The sequence below is a fragment of the Salvelinus namaycush genome, chromosome 17, assembly GCF_016432855.1.
Source record: "Salvelinus namaycush isolate Seneca chromosome 17, SaNama_1.0, whole genome shotgun sequence".
NCBI classification, from domain to species: domain Eukaryota; kingdom Metazoa; phylum Chordata; class Actinopteri; order Salmoniformes; family Salmonidae; genus Salvelinus; species Salvelinus namaycush.
This window is the reverse complement of record NC_052323.1, coordinates 17,895,627-17,917,817: the sequence shown is the minus strand read 5'-3', so window position 1 is coordinate 17,917,817 and position 22,191 is coordinate 17,895,627. Positions and strand designations below refer to the sequence as shown.

Here is a 22,191-nt window from a genome sequence, read left to right as displayed (position 1 = left end):
AAAAGGTTTTAACTGACTGATATAGAGCCCCGACGCTCTTTCTGAACGTGAACATGCATTGCTTGCGGTACGAATTTTGAAACATAAGGAACGTACACTACCGTTCAAAAGTTTTGGGTCACTTAGAAATGTCCTTGTTATTGAAGGAAAAGCACATTTTTTGTGTAGAAACGGCAATTTTTTTTATGGAATATCTACATAGGCGTACAGAGGCCCATTATCAGCAACCATCACTCCTGTGTTCCAATGGCATGTTGTGTTAGCTAATTCAAGTTTATCACTTTAAAAGGCTAATTGATCATTAGAAAACCCTTTTACAATTATGTTAGCACAGCTGAAAACTGTTGTTCTGATTAAAGAAGCAATAAAACATTATTTTATTGCGTTCAAAAACAAGGACATTTCTAAGTGACCCCAAACTTTTGAACAGTAGCGTATATATTCATATCAGTGAGAAAAAAATATACTAAACACCTTTATAGGGTTAAGGTTCCAACACAGCCATTTCTCCATGTTACAGTGCTTGTTTACGGAAAACAGACGGAAGACAGAGCAGACTACCTGTACTAATTAGCTATCTGCGTCTCCGAACACCTGTGTGTAAACGGAAGGCAGACGCCACAAACGTGTTGTCACTGAAAAATACTGTCGGCTGTGTTAATACCGGTTAAAACAGTGTACAGTAAGTGTGTATTTTCCATTTGTGAAATTATTTTGGTATGATATGAAAGTAGAGGGATTTATGTTTCTACGACCGTACCGCAATTGAGAATCGATTTCCGTTTAGATGCTGTTTTGGCTGCCAGAGCCAATTTGCCCTTTAAACAGAACACGTAAAGGTCCTTGAACTATAAGGAGTAACGTTAGGCTACTTTGGTCCATTATTGGGCTAGGACAGCATCTGCTGCTGTATGTCTTACGTGGTGAATACATATAGCCGATCCTAAAGATCAAATGAACCTCAAAATACCAATGAAACCAAGGGGCCCTTGTTTTACCCTTACACCCTAGTGATGAATGCATAACTTAAATGGTAAGAGAATCATGAGGTTGAAAAATATTTTAAAGATATTAGGACTAAGAACATTTTTCGAAAAGTTTCATGGTCAGAAAGTATGTTACTTTTCTACTGTATTTTTAATGGAATTAAAAGTCATATTTTTCTACAGTTTGTTTTTAAGTGCATTTTGTTGCAGTAGGTTGGAGGCACTGGTGCCAATAGCTTTATCTTGAAGCACTCCTGAAGCACTTTACAGCTGGCCCACTTTATCACCATCATCTCGTACCTTGTCTAAAAACATTACTTTTGACTATTCTACCGATGAAGAAGATAATGTAATATTCATATGTGTAAACATACTGAATTATAATTGGATGCATTTTACCGCCATATCATACTGTGCTATGATTGGTTAAGACCACCCAAATGGTTAGGTGATGGTCAGTTTGATCCTGGTTGGCGATACGTGAACATGCCAGTTATAGCTAGCTAATAAAGAGCTACGTTAAGAAATATCCTGTAGTACTGCATTTTATTATTTTGTACAAAGTGTGCAAAACAAGACATGGTGTCAGAAGCGAGAGAACCAGGACCAATCCTTGCCTACTACGACCCCAACAAAGAGCTCAGACTCCAAGTGGACGCGTCGAAGTATGGACTAGGTGCAGTGCTACTGCAAGAAGGAAAGCCCATCGGCTACGCTTCCAAATCTCTCACAGACTGTGAAATCAACTACGCTCAAATTGAAAAGGAGCTCTACGCCATTCTGTTCGGATGTAAACGTTTCCATCAGTACATATATGTACGACAAGTCATTGTGGAATCCGACCACAAGCCCCTTGAGTCAATCATGAGGAAACCACTAGCCGCAGCCCCGCCAAGGCTATAGAGAATGATCCTTCAACTACAAAAATACGACTTCACAATCACTCACCGTCCAGGCGAAGACATCTCTGTCGCAGACACGCTCTCCAGGAAGTTTCTTACCTATAAGGACAGCAGCCTCAGTGAAGGCATGGACATGCAAGTGCACACTGTGTACAGCAACTTACCAGTTAGTGACACAAAACTGAAGGCGATCCAAGCAGAAACAGAAAAGGACTCACAACTCGCACAGCTGAGGAAAGTCATACAGGATGGATGGCCTGAGGAGAGGAGAAAATGCCCTCAGAGCGTCTCAGAATTCTGGAACCATCGTGATGAACTATCACAGATCAACGGAATAATTTTCAAAGGAGAGAAAATCATTATTCCTACCTGTCTCAGAGAAGAGATTTTGACAAAGATCCATGCTGGACACATGGGCATGGAAAAGTGCAAACAGAGAGCACGGGACATTTTGTTCTGGCCCGGAATGTGCAAACAAATAGAGGACATTGTTGGTAAATGCGCCATATGTCTTGAACGACGCCCCTCAAACACCAAAGAGACAATGTTACCTCACTGTATCCCAGACCGACCCTGGCAGGTCGTGGCAACCGATCTGTTCACCTGGAACAACGAGGACTACATCGTAACAGTGGACTACTACAGCAGATACTTCGAACTCGACAAGTTTCACAGCACCACATCTGCAGCTGTGATACACAAGCTGAAAGCAGCCTTTGCCAGGCATGGCATTGTAGAGACTTTAATATCTGACAATGGGGCCTGTTACAAATCAAATGAGTTTGAATCCTTCAGAAAAGCATGGGAGTTCACACATGTCACCACAAGCCCGCATTACCCTCAAAGTAATGGCCTTGCTGAAAAATCAGTGCAGATTGCTAAATCACTCATGGATAAAGCAAAAGCAGACAAGAGAGACCCCTACCTCAGTCTCCTTGAATACCGCAACACTCCAGTTGACAACTTCAAATCACCAGCCCAGCTGTTGATGAGCCGCAGCCTTCGCTCAATCCTTCCCAGCACCAACCAGCAGCTGCAACCTGAGGTCGTCAGCTACAAGGAAATGCATGGAAAACGTGCACAGAGACAACAACAACAAAAGCGATACTACGACAGGTCAGCTAGACCACTGCCACCACTGATCGACGGGGAGTCAGTTAGAATCCAAGAGCATGGCCTCTGGAAGCCAGCAGTCGTCATCCAGCCAGCTGACACTGAACGTTCATATCACGTCCGCACGTGTACCGCCGCAATCGCCGTCACCTACTGAACACAAAAGAACAACACACTGATGAGATGAACTGTTCCCCTGAAAGAGAACGTGATGGACTAAACACACACACAGCACAACATACACCATACTTACCTGCAACACCACAAGAACTGTTGACTGACACAGAAGCATGCTCAGCATCATATCGCACAAGGTCAGGAAGAGAGGTCAAGCCCAGAGCTGTCCTAGACCTGTGAAATGTCAAAGGGTGTGGGCGGATCGCTGCCCTAAAAGAGTTCCAGACTGTAAACTTGTTATTGAAAGTTCACTTGAAATGCTTTGGTATTGTATTTGTTTGAAATGTTAAGATGTTATTTCTACAGTGAAAGCTGAGTTGCTGAGAATCCCTTGTTTGAAAAGTAACAGTATGTTGGATTATTGTTTCAGAGTCTATGTTGATTCAGTTGGTATAGTATGCAATATAAATGGTTACTTACCTTGAGTTCAAACTGCAGAGCATGTTTTCAAAAGAAATGCTTAGAATATGTAAACATTTTTCTTTTGTTTTAAAAGAAGGGGGATGTAATATTCATATGTGTAAACATACTGAATTATAATTGGATGCATTTTACCGCCATATCATACTGTGCTATGATTGGTTAAGACCACCCAAATGGTTAGGTGATGGTCAGTTTGATCCTGGTTGGCGATACGTGAACATGCCAGTTATAGCTAGCTAATAAAGAGCTACGTTAAGAAATATCCTGTAGTACTGCATTTTATTATTTTGTACAAAGTGTGCAAAACAAGACAGATAACGTCAACAACTCTTGGTAAAATGTGACGTTAACAAACTCATGTCTTATCAACTTAGCTATCTAACTTATTAAACCGGATAGATTGGTAGATATATGAAATGTTTAGGTTGAATGCAGTCCGCCACAAAGCTGGTCGTCAGGGCAGCGGTTCAGAGTTCAATTCAAGAGGCGAGCATATGAAAAAGGTGAGTTCAGCCAGATTGATACAAGGCAATGCACAACGAGCAGGTCAGAACCATGGAGGAATAATTCATCCTAATCATCTGCTATACAATAGGCTACTTTTGCTTTCAGATGCCATTCAATAACAAGTTCCAGGGCAGAACACTATCGTAAGCCTAATCACCAAACAGATGTGTCGTAGTGTAAAAGGTAATTCATGCGCAATCATGTAATGGGAAAAGTAAAATTGTTAATCCATTTTGAAATGTCCAAAGAAAAGTTAGAACCTAATCTAAACTAATGTCTATATTATCGAAAAATAAGTTTGAAGGTTTATACCCTGAATATGAAAGATTGGCGCCAGAGGTGCTGGCCGCCGTTTTACGGGCTCCTGTCCAATTGTGTGTTTTTTTGCGCAATTTTTTACTTGTTTTGTACATAATGTTTCCGCCATCGTTTCCTATGACCGAAAAGAGCTTCTGTATATCAGAACAGATATAACCTTGAACTGGAGTCGGACGCGAAGGATATACTGCTATTCCTAGACCAAGCCCAAATCCCCATCATTCGTATGAAGAGGAGATGCCGTTACAGAGGTCGAAAAGCCGTTTGCGTTGCGAGACTGCGTCGGCAAGTGGATAATCCACCTTCACCCTCTGTTCTACTAGCGAACATGCAATCACTGGAGAATAAACTGGATGAGCTCCGTTCGAGACTATCCTATCAACAGGACATTAAAAACGATAATATCCTATGTTTCACAGAGTCGTGGCTGAACCAGGACATGGATAATATATAGTTAGCTGGGTTTTCCGTGCATTACCGAGAGAGTTTTCATCTATATATTTCGTGGCTGTCTATTAACCACCACAAACCGATGCTGGCACTAAGACCACATTTTCAACCTCTCCCTGTTCCAATCTATGATACCTGCATGTTTCAAGCAGACCACCATAGTGGGTGGCAGGTAGCCTAGTGGTTAGAGCGTTGGACTAGTAACCGGAAGGTTGCCAGATCGAATCTCCAAGCTGACAAGGTAGAAATCGTTCTGCCCCTGAACAAGGCAGTTATCCGTTAACCCGCTGTTCCTAGGCCATCATTGAAAATAAGAATTTGTTCTTAACTGACTTGCCTAGTTAACTTTTTATGGCTGCAGGGGCAGTATTGAGTAGCTCTGTTTAAGGTGCCCATTTCAAACGGCCTCGTACTCAATTCTTGCTCGTACAATATGCATATTATTGTTATTATTGGATAGAAAACACTCTCTAGTTTCTATAGCCGTTTGAATTATGTCTCTGAGTGGAACAGAACTCATTCTACAGCACTTTTCCTGATATGGAGTGAGATTTCAGAAATGTTGGCCTCTGGTCCCAGGTCAGTTTTAAAGTCCCTGTAAATCCTATGAGGATACAAACACTGCCCACGTCTTCCTCTAGATGTCAGTAAGAGGTGACAATTTGAATGGAGTCGATTGCGCAATCAGGGCCTGTATAAAACGCCAAAGACCGGATGTACCGTTCTTTTCCTGCTGCGCCTGACGCACGATGGACGTTGGACCTGCTCTCTTTCCAAGCTTGGGTTTAGCCAGTAATATTTCGCCGGTCATGTTTTTACTCGTTATAGGTGTTAAAGACATCATAAGGTAGTTAATTTAAACCGTTTTATAGCAATTTATATCCGTTTAGTGCGATTTTGAGGCAATTCTTAGTGATGCACTTTGAAGCTTTGGGCACGTTTCCAGTACCGGTCGAACGTTAGTGGGCATTTCGACGGACAAGAGGACATCTTTCGACCAAAAGAAGATTAGACCCAAGAAAGGATACATTGCCCAAGATTCTGATGGAAGATCACCTCATAGTAAGAAATATTTAAGATGATAAATCGTTGTTCTGTCGAAAAATTTTAAACGCGTATTCCGCCATTTTCTTTGGTATAGCTTCGCTTGGCGAACCCTGTATTGCACAGTAAGGATAATTTTAGAAATGTAATTCAGCGATTGCATTAAGAACTAATTTGTCTTTCGATAGCTGTCCAACTTATATTTTTTTAGTCAAGTTTATGAATAGTTAATCATGAGACAAGATCACTGTCAAATATGGCGCCCGACATTTTCAGGCTAGTTTTGCTAGTTTTGTCATTGTATAACCACGGTTTTTTGTGGCTAAATATGCACATTTTCGAACAAACTCTATATGTATGTTGTAATATGATGTTTCAGGAGTGTCATCGGAAGAATTCTGAGAAGGTTAGTGAAAAAATTCATATATTTTGGCGATGATTACGTTATCGCTCTCTTTGGCTAGAATCAATGCTCTGGTAACGTTTGCACATGTGGTATGCTAATATAACGATTTATTGTGTTTTCGCTGTAAAACACTTAGAACATCTGAAATATTGTCTGAATTCACAAGATCTGTGTCTTTCCATTGCTGTGAGCTGTGTATTTTTAAGAAATGTTTTATGATTAGTAATTAGGTAATACACGTTGCTCTGTGTATTTATTCTAGTCGAGTTGTGATGGTGGGTGCAATTGTAAACTATGATTTATACCTGAAATATGCACATTTTTCTAACAAAACCTATCCTATACAATAAATATGTTATCAGACTGTCATCTGATGAGGTTTTTTCTTGGTTAGTGGCTATCAATATCTTTATTTGGCCGAATTGGTGATAGCTACTGGTGGAGAGAAAAAATGGTGGACAAAGAAAAATGGTGTCTTTTGCTAACGTGGTTAGCTAATAGATTTACATATTTTGTCTTCCCTGTAAAACATTTTAAAAATCTGAAATGGTGGCTTTATTCACAAGATCTGTATCTTTCATTTGGTGTCTTGGACTTGTGATTTAATGATATTTAGATGCTACTATTTAATTGTGACGCTATGCTAGCGATGCTAATCAGTGTGGGGGGGGTGGGGGATGTTGTCATAGGTGTACCGACCTCGGGCTTGCAGCCATAAGAGGTTTTAAATAAAGTTTTTTTTTTTAAATGGTCCCAATACGACAATGCCGATTCCCCTTCATGAAGCTGAAAAGATTTGGCATGGGCCCACAGATCCTCAAAAAGTTCTACAACTGCACCATCGAGAGCATCCTGACCGGCTGCATATGGCAACTGCTCAGCAGAGGGCAGTGCGTACAGCCCAGTACATCACTGTGGCTGAGCTTCCTGCCATCCAGGACCTCTATACTAAGCAGTGTCAGAGGAAGGCCCTAAACATTTTTAAAAATTACAGTCACCCAAGTCATAGACTGTTCTCTCTGCTACCACACTGCTACCACACACATTCCTTCACACTCTTCACATACGCTGCTGCTACTCTGTTTATTATCTATCATAATCACTTTACCCCTACCTACATGTACATATTACCTCAATTGTGGGACAACTTTCCACAGGCCACAATCAACAGGCTGATCAACTCTATGTGAAAGAGGTGTCACATCACCTTTTTTAAGGCATGTGTGACCAACAGACACATATCTGTATTCCCAGTCATGTGAAATCCCTAGATTAGGGCCTAATGAATTTATTTAAATTGACTGATTTTCTTATATGAACTGTAACTCAGTAAAATCTTAGAAATTGTTGCATGTTGCATATATTTGTGTTCTGTGTATATGCTTCTCTGCTAAAATCTGGGTAAAAGATTGAAAGGAATGTGAGTATAATTCAGTACATTTAGTTATTGCTTGCAGTTCTAAAGTCTACCAACCTTACCAGCAGGATTGCCTGCTAAGATAGAACAAGCTAGCTACTCTAACTTGATTGATAGTCTGAAATGGCTTTTTGGTATCTAGTTATGAGGTAGATAGCACTAACCATGGACACACTCGCCAGCGATCAGGTATTGTGCTCTAATATAACAACCACGTGTCAGAGATGAATATTCTAGTCAGTAACCCAGCAGAGAAGTACAGCAACTAGCAGCTGAAGGACACTGAATATGACAGATATTTTATCCTCTCTATCCTGGGACCGTTGTTCTGCCTTCTCTTCCCTAGGTGGCGGAGCTGTTCAAGATGCTGGAAAACATTAAAATACAATTTATAATACAAACACATTTTCACATATAACACACTACTACAAACATACATAATATACTAACATAATGACCCAATAAATACTCAATCTAAAAAATAGTGATTCTTCATCTACTATAGTCCCACAACATTTCTATGTATTATATTTAAATCGTTTTAAAATAATGTTTAAATGTATATATTGAAAGGTTTCTAGTTTGCTCAGTTAATTTATTCCATTTCTTTATTGCTCTAAATCAAAATGTTATTTTGCCTATTTCTCTTTTCTGTCTGGACAACGCATAGATGGTGGACAATCTATTCCTAGTATTTACGGAATGTCTGTCTCTTACCAACTGAATACCGTTGTGAATAGAACTTGGCCATTTTAAATGATGTATATTATGAAATAAAATAAGCATGTTTTTTTCAATTATCTTGTCGATTGATGACCAACCAAGAACATTGCGCATGACTGCAACAGAAGAACCATATCTCCACCTTAAAACAATCCTTGCTGCTTTGTTCTGTGCATTCTGCAGCCTCATAACTTCACTTGATGATGCATTTCCCCAGACCACAGAACAGTAGTTCACTTGACTCTCAATTAATGCTTGTGTTATTTGCTGAAGAATTTTTCCTGGTAAATATTTAGCTATCCTTCTGATTATGCATGCTGTTTTAATATTTTTTTTACATAGATTAGTTATTTGAGACGACCATGATAAGCAGTTGTCTAGCTGCACTCCCAATAGTTTGGTTTCTGCCACTTCTTCAATTTGTACTCCTCCCATACTTAATTCTATCCCATGCTGTTTTGGCCTTTTCCTAGTGGAACAGACCAACATAATTTTGGTTTTCTTGGTGTTTAAAACAAGTTTGTTTTGGCAAACCCACTCCCTAATATTCTCCAATTCTCCATGTAAAGCTTGCTGTACCTGTTGAACCGATTGTCTTGCTGCATAAATTGTAGTATCATCTGCAAATATAGTAGCTTGAGTTTCAGCTAAGGCATAGGGAAGGTCGTTGGTATATATTAAATAGAGAAGTGGCCCAAGGCAGCTGCCCTGCGGTATTCCACAGTTTAACACATGAGGGGAAGAAAATGAACCATTGATATAGGTGGACTGTTTCCTGTCAGTTAGATATGACTGTATCCAATTCAATGCTACCTCCTTAAAACCATAATGCATTCATTTTGTCAAAATTATTTAATGATCCACTAAATCAAATGCTGCACTGAAATCTAAAAATAGTACACCCACAAACTTGCCATTATCCATAGCATTGAGCCACTGGTCAGTCATGTCAACCAATGCAGTGGTAGTGGAATGGTTTTTGCGATAAGCATGCTGATTGGCTGTAATCAGATCATTCTTTTCCATGTACTCCCATATTTGTCTACTCACAATACCCTCCAATATCTTACCGAGTGCAGGGAGTAGACTAATTGTTCGACTATTGGCAGGAGTAATGGGTTCTTTGCAGTCTTTCGGAATAGGATACAGTTTTGCATGCTTCCATACATTTGCAAACATCCCCTTTTCCAGTGACCAATTAAATATGTATCTCAGTGGAACTGCAATCTTTGGAGCAGCACAGTGAAGCAAAAAATTGTCCATAAGACCATAACCTGTAGATTTACCATCAGGTAATGACTTCAATAGGTTTAACACCTCCTCCACTGACACCGTTTGCAGACTAAAAGAGCAGATCTTGTTGCTCATAATATGATCATCAATCCATTGGACAATAGCTTGTTTGGAAGAATGTATGTTTACATTGTTGCTCAGTAAATTCATTTTCTTTGTAAAAAAAATCTGCAAAATGATTGGCAATATCAACTGGTTTTGTTATTATTCTCCCGTCAACCTCCACACTAGATGGACATGATGAGATAGATGTACCAAGTAAGCCCTTAACTGTGTTCCATACCTTTTAATAATCATTTTTACAATCAATAAAAGCATTGTTGTAAAATAACTTTTTTTTCTTTTGATTCAATTTAACTGCAGAATTACGTAATGTTCTATAATTCTGTTCATCAATTTCTAATTTTGACTTGGCTGCAAAGACTTTTGCCATATTTCTTTGAGAAAAAGCCTCACCCAGTTCATCATCAATCCATGGAGATGGACGAGCACCAACTGTACTCTTTCTTATAGGGGCATGATGGTCCATTACCTCAGTGAGCAAATCAATAAAACATTCTGTAGCATGATTTAAATCATCCTCTAGACAAATCAGCTCCCAGGGTACAGCAGCCAAATCATTTTGAAATATCTCATGATTAAATGTTTAAAAATTTCTCTTAACCACAATCCTAGGGGGTTTCTTTGGAACCTTGGTGTTCATGGTTATGGTCACAATATTATGGTCTGTCCAGCCCACTGGCATTGATCTGTCTTTTAAGCATTGCAATGGTATATTACAGAAAATCAGATCAATGCATGTGTCTGAACGATGACCCAACTTAATTGATGATCTAGTAGTATCATTAACCATTTGTTTCAAACCACAGTTCTTGGCATATCTCATCAATTTTGTTCTATTTGAATTATTATGACCCTAACAATTTATATTAAAATCACCCAAGATAAATACATCTCTGTTGCTATCTGTGGCCTGGTCAAACCCAGTACATAAGTCATCCAGATAGGACACCTTAGAGCTAGGAGGTCTATACACACATCCTACCAATATGGGTGCCTGGTGAGGCAGATGTACCTGAGCCCATAGTGCCTCTACTTGACATACATTAAGGTCATCCCTTCTCTTAAAAGGTATATGATTCTGAATGTACAGTGCTACACCCCCACCATTCCTATTCCTATCTCTTCTCAGTAGACTATATCCATGAATGTTCATTTGCCCATCATTTACAGATGCATCTAAATGTGTTTCGGTCAAAGCCAAAATATGAATATTATTTATGTTGACCAAGTAAAAAGCCTCATGTATTTTGTTAGGAAGGCTACATACATTAACCTGAGCTATATGCAACCCTTTCCTTATTAAGTGTAGATCAATAGAGCATGTATTCGTTATAGTTGAAGTTGTCATGATACACTACAACACACAAACTCAAATTTGAACGTTAAATTAAAATAGCCAGGGAGTTACTCCATACAATTGCCCGTTGATATAAAGTTTATCCATCCCCATGGAGACTCGTTGATTCAGGCAGCGCTTTGCTTTCATGATGGTGATATTGTTTTTTTCTCCTTTCATTGATCTCGGTGGGAAAGTGATCATTCATTCCAAAATCTGTGTTTCTGAGTTCTTTGCCCCTGCTCTTCGCCATTTCCTTTTGCTTAAATTTGTCAAAACATGCAATAATAGCCCATGGCCTATTTCCAGAGGCCTTACGGACTCTGGAGAATGGACTCTGGAGAAAGTGACATTACGCACAACATCAGTGATTAAAAAGTGAAAAAAAGGGTCCCATCGTTTTTCCTAATCAGGTCACATGGTTTTAAAAAAACTGGAAAAAAACTCTAGGCCCTGGGGGTGGGTGAAAACCCTGTAAAACTGCAGCAACTGAATCGAATCCCCGAGCTGACAAGATAAAAATCTGTCATTCTGTCCCTGAGCAAGACAGTTAACCCACTGTTCCCCGGGCACCCAAGACGTGGATGTCAAGGAGGGCAGCCCCCTCCACCTCTTTAATTCAGAGGGGTTGGGTTAAATGCAGAAGACACATTTCAGTTGAATACATTCAGTTGGACAACTGATATAAATCATATGAACAAGTTACTGCAGTTTGACAGTTGCAACTGTAGACTATTATGTTGATTGATTAATTCCAGTTAATTCCAGATAATCATTTTGGATTGAAAACGTATAGGCATACCTGAGTACAGTGGAAAGCCTACTTGAGCATTCTGCGTCAACCTCGCTCTTTAATCTAACTTTTTATGGATGATGCGATGGAAGCTATTGAATTGATTTCGACATCTCAGAAAAAGACACTAGACAGTAGAACGTTTCATATGTTCAGCAAGTAAAGCATCTTAACCTGCAATTATCGCTGCAAGCTCCTTGTAGTTGCACCTGTTAGAGGAACTTTCCCTCTTGTTGTGTCCTCTAAAAGCCCATTCTTGCAGGCCCAAAAACACAGTGATGTTGATAAGCCGCTTGAGAACATCCCTGTTTCTTCTTACTTTCTCATATGTTGCGCAGCTTGAATACATAGACCTTCTTCATGAGTGATGCAGCTTTTTTGCAGAATCTTGAATCGGATGTGGCATTTATATGCTCCCTGCTTTTGTTTTGGCGTTTAGCTGAACGATTGATGTTCTTCAGGTCACTGTACCTCTCTTTCGCCCAAGGCTGACTTTCCAAAGAGCAGGCAAGGCCTGCAATACAGGCAGCTTGATGAAAGGCTCCCTGTTAACCAGCTATACCTTTGATATTCATTCGTATTGAACGCCATCACCTTTTCATATTTCTTCATGAAACTGATCTCAGGCAGAGGTCGAACCTCGGTTTTAATTCACACCTTTTCCGTGTACCCCAGAGAATGAAAGGGGTTCTTCAACAAAAAGTCAACAACATTTTCCTGCACACTGGAGCTGGTAGCTAGCAAAAATAAAGTTCTAAAACCAAGAAAACAATGTATAATCTACCTCCACCGTCTCCTGTGATTTGAAGAACCTAATTGGAATTGAATAATATCCAAAAATTGCTCAACTATCACTATCCAATAATGTCACCAACTCACCAAGCTTCTCAACACATAGACCCGCCCCGCCCTATAATGCTCTTTGGCACAACCCCAATACAACACACTAGGTTCATTCTCTGATCCTAATCCTATGATTGGATGGACAACATATCAGTTCATACTGCAAAAGCTTTGATTGGTTGGAGGTCGTCCTCCAGAAGTGGTCATAATTACCATCTAGGTCTATGGAAGGGGGTGAGGCCTACGAGCCTCCTTGGTTTTGTATTGAAGTCAATGTACCCAGAGGAGGACAGAAGCTAGCTGTCCTCCGGCTAAACCATGGTGCTACCCCAGCGAGTGCTGTTGAAGTTACTATAGACCTTCATTGCAAAACAGTGTTTTCTAATCTGTTTTTGGTGACGTGAATATATTTAGTATAGTTTTATCTAAACAGGAAAACATTTTTAGTTTCACTATTTTTATTTCTATGAAATTTCACTGAGAAGGATGGTCGGTCCTCCCCTTCCTCCTCTGAGGAGCCTCCACTGGTGTATGTGTTGTGTGTGAGAGAGTGAATTGATTTATACATCCGTGTGTGTTATCAAGCCGTATAGATTACTGCTTGTCATATAAAGTGATAGTATTTTTAGCAGCAGGGATACATCACCCCCTTCACACTGGAGCTCTGCCATGTAGAATGCTTGTGTGATATCCATCATATTACAAATGTCAACTCCTTTAAACACGATTCGAGTATCTAATTTGACGGAACACATGCATAATTTGACCCAGTCAGAAAAAGTTACAGCATTACAGATTTTTTCCTGGTCAACTTACATTCTCTTATTGACACATTATGTGGCATATTTAACCTATATGTGTCCAGCACTATGCTTCACCATCCACTGAGCCATGCACTTTGACTCAGTTTGGTCAGGGAAAGGATTTGATAATGAGATTGAATGATAATCTTTCTCCCCAACCCACCATGTGCTAAGGGTTCTGGGTAACATTTCCCATCAGGGGAGAGATTACTGGCTCTACCTGGCTCAGGCTGGCCTACTGCCTGCTCTCTGTGCCACACTCAAGATGGCTGACCCTGAGGTGGTGACTCCACCTGGCTCAGGCTGGCCTACTGCCTCCTCTCTGTGCCACACTCAAGATGGCTGACCCTGAGGTGGTCACTCCACCTGGCCCAGGCTGGCCTTCTGCCTGCGCCACACTGAAGATGGCCAACCCTGAGGTGGTGACTCCCCATCTTGCTCAGACCTACCATGTACATTTAAAATGTTTTATGAAATTATGTGATGTACAAATGTTTTTATGAAATTATGTGATCTTCAAATGTTTTTTCAACAATATTATGTGCTGGATATCTGTACAGTAAAACAATCAGATGTTATTTTTATAATGTTTTTATAAAATGCGAAATTTTCAACTAACAGAATGTGATTTTTCTTAAGAACCTCTTGATTTCAATAGATAGCAGATGTGTTTTGACCGGTAGCCTAGCGGTTAACAACTGTCGATGTGCGCTTGAGCAAGGCACCTAACCCTAATTGCTCCTGTAAGTTGCTCTGGATAAAATTACTCAAATGTAAATTAATTGTTTTGTTATTCCTGCCCATTTGTTATTCAGGCCAGTTGGAGAAACAGGAAAAAGTCTCTTCACACTTAGTCAGATGCAAATGTATTTTAATAGAGGCTAAGCTTTCGATCAGTCAACCTCCATCAGAGCATATTAAAAGGTGTGTGAGCGCGAGATTGACCTTGTAACCTCTTCCCCAGGCTAATTGTGCATAGCCAGGAAGTGTCCGGTGAACGAGGTTAGTGACTCAACAACAGTAAACATACACACCATGTTCCCATCAGTCATCAGGTTTTATAAAGTTTGATTACTTCTGATAACATTACCTTTGTCTGGGTTGTGTGTTTCAGAAAATCTAAGAGGCCAGCCCTTGACCATCCCAGTGATCAGATAGCCAGAGAGGCTGGCTGGTACAATGTGTGTGTGAAGTAGTGAGACCGACTGATAGCGTCGGACTGTTAAAACGTGCTCCATACCTGTCCTATACCTGCATGGCACCTGATAAGGTATGGGAACGTCCCTTAGTCGACACTCACCTGTGGAGCCTGTCAGCTGGTGCAGAGGTACAGCCTGGCTCCTTAGATCCCCTGCCAATCAACGCCCGTCCTAGAGACCTGCAATCTACTCCATCTGTTTACATTGGCAAAGTTCAGGCAGAAAGGCCAAAGATAACAGGTTTGAAAAGGGTAGACTATAATATCTGTGATTGACCTATTTTCTTTCAGAGAGTCAAGTTGTTTTGAATTTCAATTACAGAAAAAGTTTGAATGTTGAAAAACGGTCAACCAAGTGAAAAATGGATGCCCATTTGCAGACTACCCCAGGAAGTATGTGTTATCATAATAGAACAACAGGTTGGCATTCCTGTGATCTCCAAGGTCAATGGAAGTACTGGGCTCTCAAAATGTGTTGGGTTTTACAAAGTCAATATGGGTCAGCGTACTAGTAATGTTGCCACTTAAATGTATTAGGCTCACATGGGCCTTTTACAAGATATTCCTTTTTACAAGATATTACATAGAAAACAGACATGTTTTATAGCATGTCATCTGTTATGTTTTTACTTGTACTCTTCTTCTCTGCTATCTGCACTTTTCTTCTTTCTGACCCCTCCCTCCTCTGACCCCTTCCTCTCTGACCCCTCCCTCCTCTGAACCCCCCCTCTTACCCCTCCTCTGACCCTTTCCAGCTTGCTCCCTCCCTCTCTCTTTCCTTACCCCTCTCAATTTCTTCCTCTTTCTGTCATTTCCAGGTTGCCACTTGGTCACTGCAGACACTATGGTGAGATGAATGAGAGAGAGAGAGAGAGAGACACAGTTTGGTTGAATGAACATTGATGTGAGTTTATATCTGCAGGTGTTGAATGTTTCTCTTTTAATCAAGTGTTCCTTAGCTTTTCTGAAAAGCTTTTCTTGTAAATGTGTGAATGAGACAATGTTTTTCAGTGTTGTATGTTATTGCATGATGCTATTTGAATTGTTGTCAGATGAGAAGTCTTCAAAAGTTTTGCTTGTTCTTGATCTGCATTTATAACATTTCATAAATTGACTGAATAGTGTTTTGCGGCGTTTGGCGTACAAATGCAATTGAGTGCAACATGTTTGTGTTGAAATACAATGCCGTACAGTGTATTGACAGAAGAATTAGAATGGTTTTTTTGTGTGTGTGTGACAATGTCTGTCAGGGAATCAGTGATAGGGCGAGGAATGGAAGAGGGAGAAAGACTGAGGGTGGTAGAGACCAAAGGAAGGGGTGTAAAGAAGAGATATTGCTGTGTAGCGGAATAAGGAGAGATTGGAAGGACAGTAGCTGCAATATTACTCTCGGAACCGTTACAGTTCTGCCTGTTGTCTGCCTGTTGTCTGTGTGTTGTCTGTGTGAGAAACAGTGTCTATTAAGGGTCTCTGCGTATCGTGTTAAATGTAGAGTGTCAAGTGTGATTTACAGAGGTTATAGTGCAATGAATGCTAAGCGAGAGGTGGGGCTGTATTTCCTGCAGTGCCAATAAGTATTTATAGCTTAATTTAATATTTTTTACAGTATGTGAAACTGAAAACCTTGGCATTCTTTCGTATGACACGATATTACTGTGATGAAGCAGCAAACTACTGTAGCTGGTGGTGGTGGGAATTAAACAATAGAGTAAACCCCTTCAGGTGTGTACCGGTAGGTCAGTAGGAAAGAAGTTAGAAATACGAAAGTAGATCAACAGGGTGATAAGTTAGAATAGAAAGGTAAATAAACAGGGTGATAAGTTAGAAATAGAAAGGTAAATAGAAAGTTAAATAAACAGGGTGATAAGTTAGAAATAGAAAGTAAATAAACAGGGTGATAAGTTAGAAATAGAAAGGTAAATAAACATGGTGATAAGTTAGAAATAGAAAGTTAAATAAACAGGGTGATAAGTTAGAAATAGAAAGTAAATAAACAGGGTGATAAGTTAGAAATAGAAAGTAAATAAACAGGGTGATAAGTTAGAAATAGAAAGGTAAATAAACAGGGTGATAATAGGCAAACAGAGGGAGAGAGGGGTGAAAGCGGGATCATAGGGGTATACTACAAAGCAGGTTGAGGAGTTAGTGAGATAACTTTGGTAAACTGAGTTCAACTCGAGATAACCGGTCATACGAAAGTGGCTCACCTTTTAGCCAGGTACATTCCTATGGCAACGAATCCTTCAGATCTAACCTGCTCTGGGGGATGCTAACTCACGGCTATCTCCATTTACATCAGATGACCTCCCTCTTGCAAAGATTGCGTCCCCGTCCCCTTCATTTGAGGCAGACGACTGCTTAAATATTTTATTAATTTGGTAATGACAGACTGCATTTTAAACTTAACAGACAGTAACACTTTTGTACACGCGTCTGAAAATGTATTGGTCGCGGCTACTCCTAAATTGCACCGCGGCCGCCCTGGCATTTTTCTGAAAAATCTATATTTCACCGTGACCTGCTGCTGCTTACTATCAGGCAGTGAAGCAGCCTGTTGATGAGTGAGTGAGTGGTGGGGAGAGGGCAAGAGAGGTGTGTGTGTGTTGAGATTGAGCGCTGCAGCTGAGTGATTTGAGTGAGAGGAGACAAAGCAGCACGCGCGCATGTCGTGTCAACCTTTTACATGTTGTAGGTTATATTGTCATTATTGAGACAACCTACTGTTTTTCCAACTATTTTTCCATAAAACATATTAACGCGCTAGAACTGATGTGCATCAAGAAATAACAGCGTCAAAGCACAGGAAAACTACTTTAGGCGCTCCAGCACATATTAGATACATTCGCCTCAGAGGTGGTTTAAACTGCATTATAAACTGGGTGGTTTGAGCCCTGAATGCTGATTGGCTATACCACGGGTATGGCAAAACATGTATTTTTACTGCTCTTCTTACGTTGATAACCAGTTTATAATAGCAATAAGGCACCTTGGGGGGTTGTGGTATATGGCCAATATACCACGGCTAAGGGCTGTATACAGGCACTCCGCTTTGCTTAGTGTTTTAAGAACAGCCCTTAGCAGTGGTATATTGGCCATATACCACACCCCCTAGCGCCTTATTGCTTAATTATAAACTGGGTGGTTCAAGCTCTGAATGCTGATTGGCTGAAAGCTGTGTTATATCAGACCATACAAACAAATATTGGCCAAATACCACTCCCCCTCAAACCTTATTGCTTAATTCTAATGTCGACTTTGCTTATGGAAAACCATGGAAGTTATGGAACTCCCTGGCATGCTTCTGAAAAGTCCACAATAAAACTGACATTAAATGTGGAGAATGATACATCTGCATCTGTTGGTCATCAAGTAGCCTATTATTTTATATGCTACTGTAGGCTACTGTAGCCTACCATTTGATACAATACATATGTTGAAATGAGGATATCACTGGAGCCATTGCAAATCAATTTGTGCCACTTGTGTAGCCTACCTGGAGCTGGCAAACGGATTTAATAAACAGCCTATAACTTCAGTTTATTGTTGTTGTAGCCTTGTGTTATTATGCAATTATTAATGGCCATGTTTAGTTAATGAAATTGGAAATTATCAACTGTGAACATGGTCACAGTTCTATCGCAATTGCAGATCAGCTGTAGTCAGAATGCATTAGATTAGGTAACATTCAGTCAGATTAGGCTACAGGTTAAAAAAAACACTGTCTGTTGACAAGCATGGGCCTATTCAGTTCATATTATTAATGTTTGAAAATTACAACCCTCAATATCCTATTCCAGCAGGCTATTAAACAACAGAAAACCATGGCAAAATGTAATTACAATCATAAACCCGGAGTCAGTAAGCCTAGCCTATTGAAATGATAAGCCAATTCATTTATAACGGTTTGCAGTCTGGCACATAATAACGGTACAATTGCCAGAAAATAAATAGCCTAACATTAGTTCGATTTTCCCCCAAATGTTTCTTGAACAGAGATTGAGATCCTTTGTCCAGATTTCATCCCTCAAACTCTCCTGTCAGATTGGTCTATAGTTATGCACATGTGCATAAGGGATTTACAATCATAGCCGTTAAATCAACATCCATTGACGGATAATTATCTGGCGAGTTTATTAAGGGCCAACTAATTCTCTTTTCTCTTTCGACATATTCAAATTCCTTTAATAGTCATGTTAGCTCGCAATAATTATTATTTTGATGGAGAACCGAATTTAGCTCCTTACGTCTTTACAAATTACGTTGACATTCCTTAATTCGCTCGATAACATTATGGAAAAAGGGTTTATTGGCTAAATGTGCCAACTCCTCTCTTGCTGTATAAGAGCACAAGGCCAGACGCAGATGCAGATACGGGAGGCAAATGGTTTGAGTCTTTGATATTTATTATATTCCAAAAGGGGAGGCAATAGAATGGTCGTGGACAGGATAAAGGTCAAAACCAGTTCAGAGTCCAGGAGGTACAGTGTGGCAGGCAGGCTCGAGGTCAGTGCAGGCAGAATGGTCAGGCAGGCGGGTACAGAGTCCAGAAACAGGCAAGGGTCAAAACCGAGAGGACTAGCAAAAGAGAATAGAAAAAGCAGGAGCACGGGAAAAACACACTGGTTGACTTGAACAGACAAGACAAACTGGCACAGAGAGACAGGAAACACAGGGATAAATACACCGGGGAAAATAAGTGACACCTAGAGGGGGTGGAGACAATCACAAAGACAGGTGAAACAGATCGGGGCGTGACATGCTGGGAAAAACACCATGTTGGGCTAGTTTTCAGGACTCGTGGGCAGGTTTTGAATGGTCATTTCCGGAAATGTTAGATAGACAGAACTTCTAAAAGCCTATTTCACACAATAGCATGCTGGATTTGAACGATTTTGTGTTTTTTATTTCGATTTCAGCACAAATGAAAATGTCACTGACTCGGCCATGGATTGATGATTCACCATTGTCTTTAATGACGAGTTAGGTGTTCGACTAGCCAGTTAAATAAAGGTTAAATATTTTATTTTAATTTTTTTAACATGCAGGCGCAGTTAAAAGCCTGCTAGAGTTAGCTGTAGGCGGATGAGCAATACCGACCTTCGTAGTACGGATGAAGCCTGAGCTGGAATGTGAAGCTAACTGAATCTGGTTAGCTTTAGAAAACCCTGAGTAGATGTACAGTTGAAGTCGGAAGTCTACATACACTTAGGTTGGAGTCATCAAAACTCGTTTTTCAACCACTCCAAAAATGTCTTGTTAACAAACTATAGTTTTGGCAAGTAGGTTAGGACATCTACTTCGTGCATGACACAAGTCATTTTTCCAACAATTGTTTGGAGGAAACAGGGGGAGGCTTGCAAGCCGAAGAACACCATCCTAACCATGAAGCACAGGGGCGGCAGAATAATGTTGTGGGGGTGCTTTGCTGCAGGGGGGACTGGTGCACTTCACAAAATAGATGGCATCATGAGGATAGAAAATGATGTGGATATATTGAAGCAACATCTCAAGACATCAGTCAGGAAATTAAAGCTTGGTCGCAAATGGGTGTTTCAAGTGGACAATGACCCCAAGCATACTTCCAAAGTTGTGGCAAAATGGCTTAAGGACAACAAAGTCAAGGTATTGGAGTGGCCATCACAAAGCCCTGACCTCAATTCTATAGAACATTTGTGGGCAGAACTGAAAAAGTGTGTGCGAGCAAGGAGGCCTACAAACCTGACTCAGTTACACCAGCTCTGTCAGGAGGAATGGGCCAAATTTCACTCAACTTATTGTGGGAAGCTTGTGGAAGGCTACCCAAAACATTTGACCCAAGTTAAACAATTTAAAGGCAATGCTACCAAATACTAATTAAGTGTGTGTAAACTTCTGACCCACTGGGAATGTGATGAAAGAAATAAAAGCTGAAATAAATCATTTTCTCTACTATTATTCTGACACTTCACATTCTTAAAATAAAGTGGTGATCCTAACTGACCTAAGACAGTGAATTTTTACTTGGATTAAATGTCAGGAATTGTGAAAAACTGAGTTTAAATGTATTTGGCTAAGGTGTATGTAAACTTCAGACTTCAACTGTAGCTTGATGGACAAAGAGAGAGGTTTGAAGGAGAACAAGCCGACCGTGTGTATAGTTCTTCTGCATGATTGCATACCAAACAATGCTGTTTCTGTGTATGTGATTCATTTGCATAAATAATTAATGCATGTTTGTATTTGATATCTGATTTTAGCGCCCACATAACAATGATTTAGCCAGCTAACTGATAAATATTATGAAATAACATTTTGTGTTCTAAAAAAATATAAACTTCAAACAGTATAGCTGTAAATAACTGATGTGATTATAATATAAAACCTATAAACATAAAAGAGAGATCTTAGCATTTAATTAACAATGTTTTTCTGGGGCCCATACCAATCCATACTTTATTGGAATATATTCCAGTGTTTAAAAAGCCATAGGACCAAAACCGTGTGTGTGTATGCTAATGAAAGAGTGTTTACTACGTGGGTGTGATGCGGTATTATATGTACACACACAGCTATCAGCTATCAGCTGTCAGTGGCATGTGTTTAACAGTATCAGTGTGACTCTGACGTTCACATTCCCCTCTCAGACAGTGTTGGGTAACACTTGAGGGAAAAATCGTGTTCACAATTTACATCATGGAATGGTTTATTGACTATTAATTATTTATAGTTGGAAAGGGAAACTGGTTGGAAATCAATTGGGGGGGGGGGAAGTGTTCATACCTTACATCAAGGAAAAACAGTTCATGAAGGGTTTGTAAAGGGGTTTTAAGTAGTTTATAGTAGTGGTGGGGGGGGGAATTATGCAGTTAACTATCACAATATACATTTTGGACGATACTACACTGAACAAAAATATAAATGCAACATGTAAAGTGTTGTTGCCATGTTTCATGAGCTGAAATAAAAGATCACAGAAATGTTCCTTACGCACAAAAACGTATTTCTCTCAAATTTTGTGCACAAATTTGTTTACATCCCTGTTAGTAAGTATTTCTCATTTGCCAAGATAATCCATCCACCTGACAGGTATGGCATATCAAGAAGCCGATTAAACAGCATGATCATTACACAGGTGCACCTTGTGCCGGGGACAATAAAAGGCCACTCTAAAATGTGAAGTTTTGTCACACAACATAATGCCACAGATGTCTGAAGTTTTGAGGGAGTGTGCAATTGACTTGCTGACTGCAGGAATGTCCACCAGAGCTGTTTCCAGATCATTTAATGTTCATTTATCTACCAAAAGCCACCTCCAATGTCGTTTTAGAGAATTTGGCAGTACGTCCAAACATCGTCACAACCTCAGACCACATGTAACCTCGCCAGCCCAGGACCTCCACATCCGGCTTCTTCAACT

At 40.1% G+C, this 22,191-nt stretch overlaps 1 protein-coding gene across 1 annotated transcript in view; it reads left to right on the top strand.

The window, feature by feature from the left end:
• The first annotated feature begins 1,565 nt into the window (after window positions 1-1,565).
• LOC120062128 (carnosine synthase 1-like) overlaps window positions 1,566-22,191 on the top strand; it is a 39,836-nt gene continuing 19,210 nt past the window's right edge. Inside the window, exons 1-2 of the mRNA XM_039011937.1 lie at window positions 1,566-1,776; window positions 2,455-2,611. Of these exons, the coding sequence (XP_038867865.1) occupies window positions 1,566-1,776; window positions 2,455-2,611 (368 nt within the window). The remainder of the gene's footprint in view (window positions 1,777-2,454; window positions 2,612-22,191) is intronic.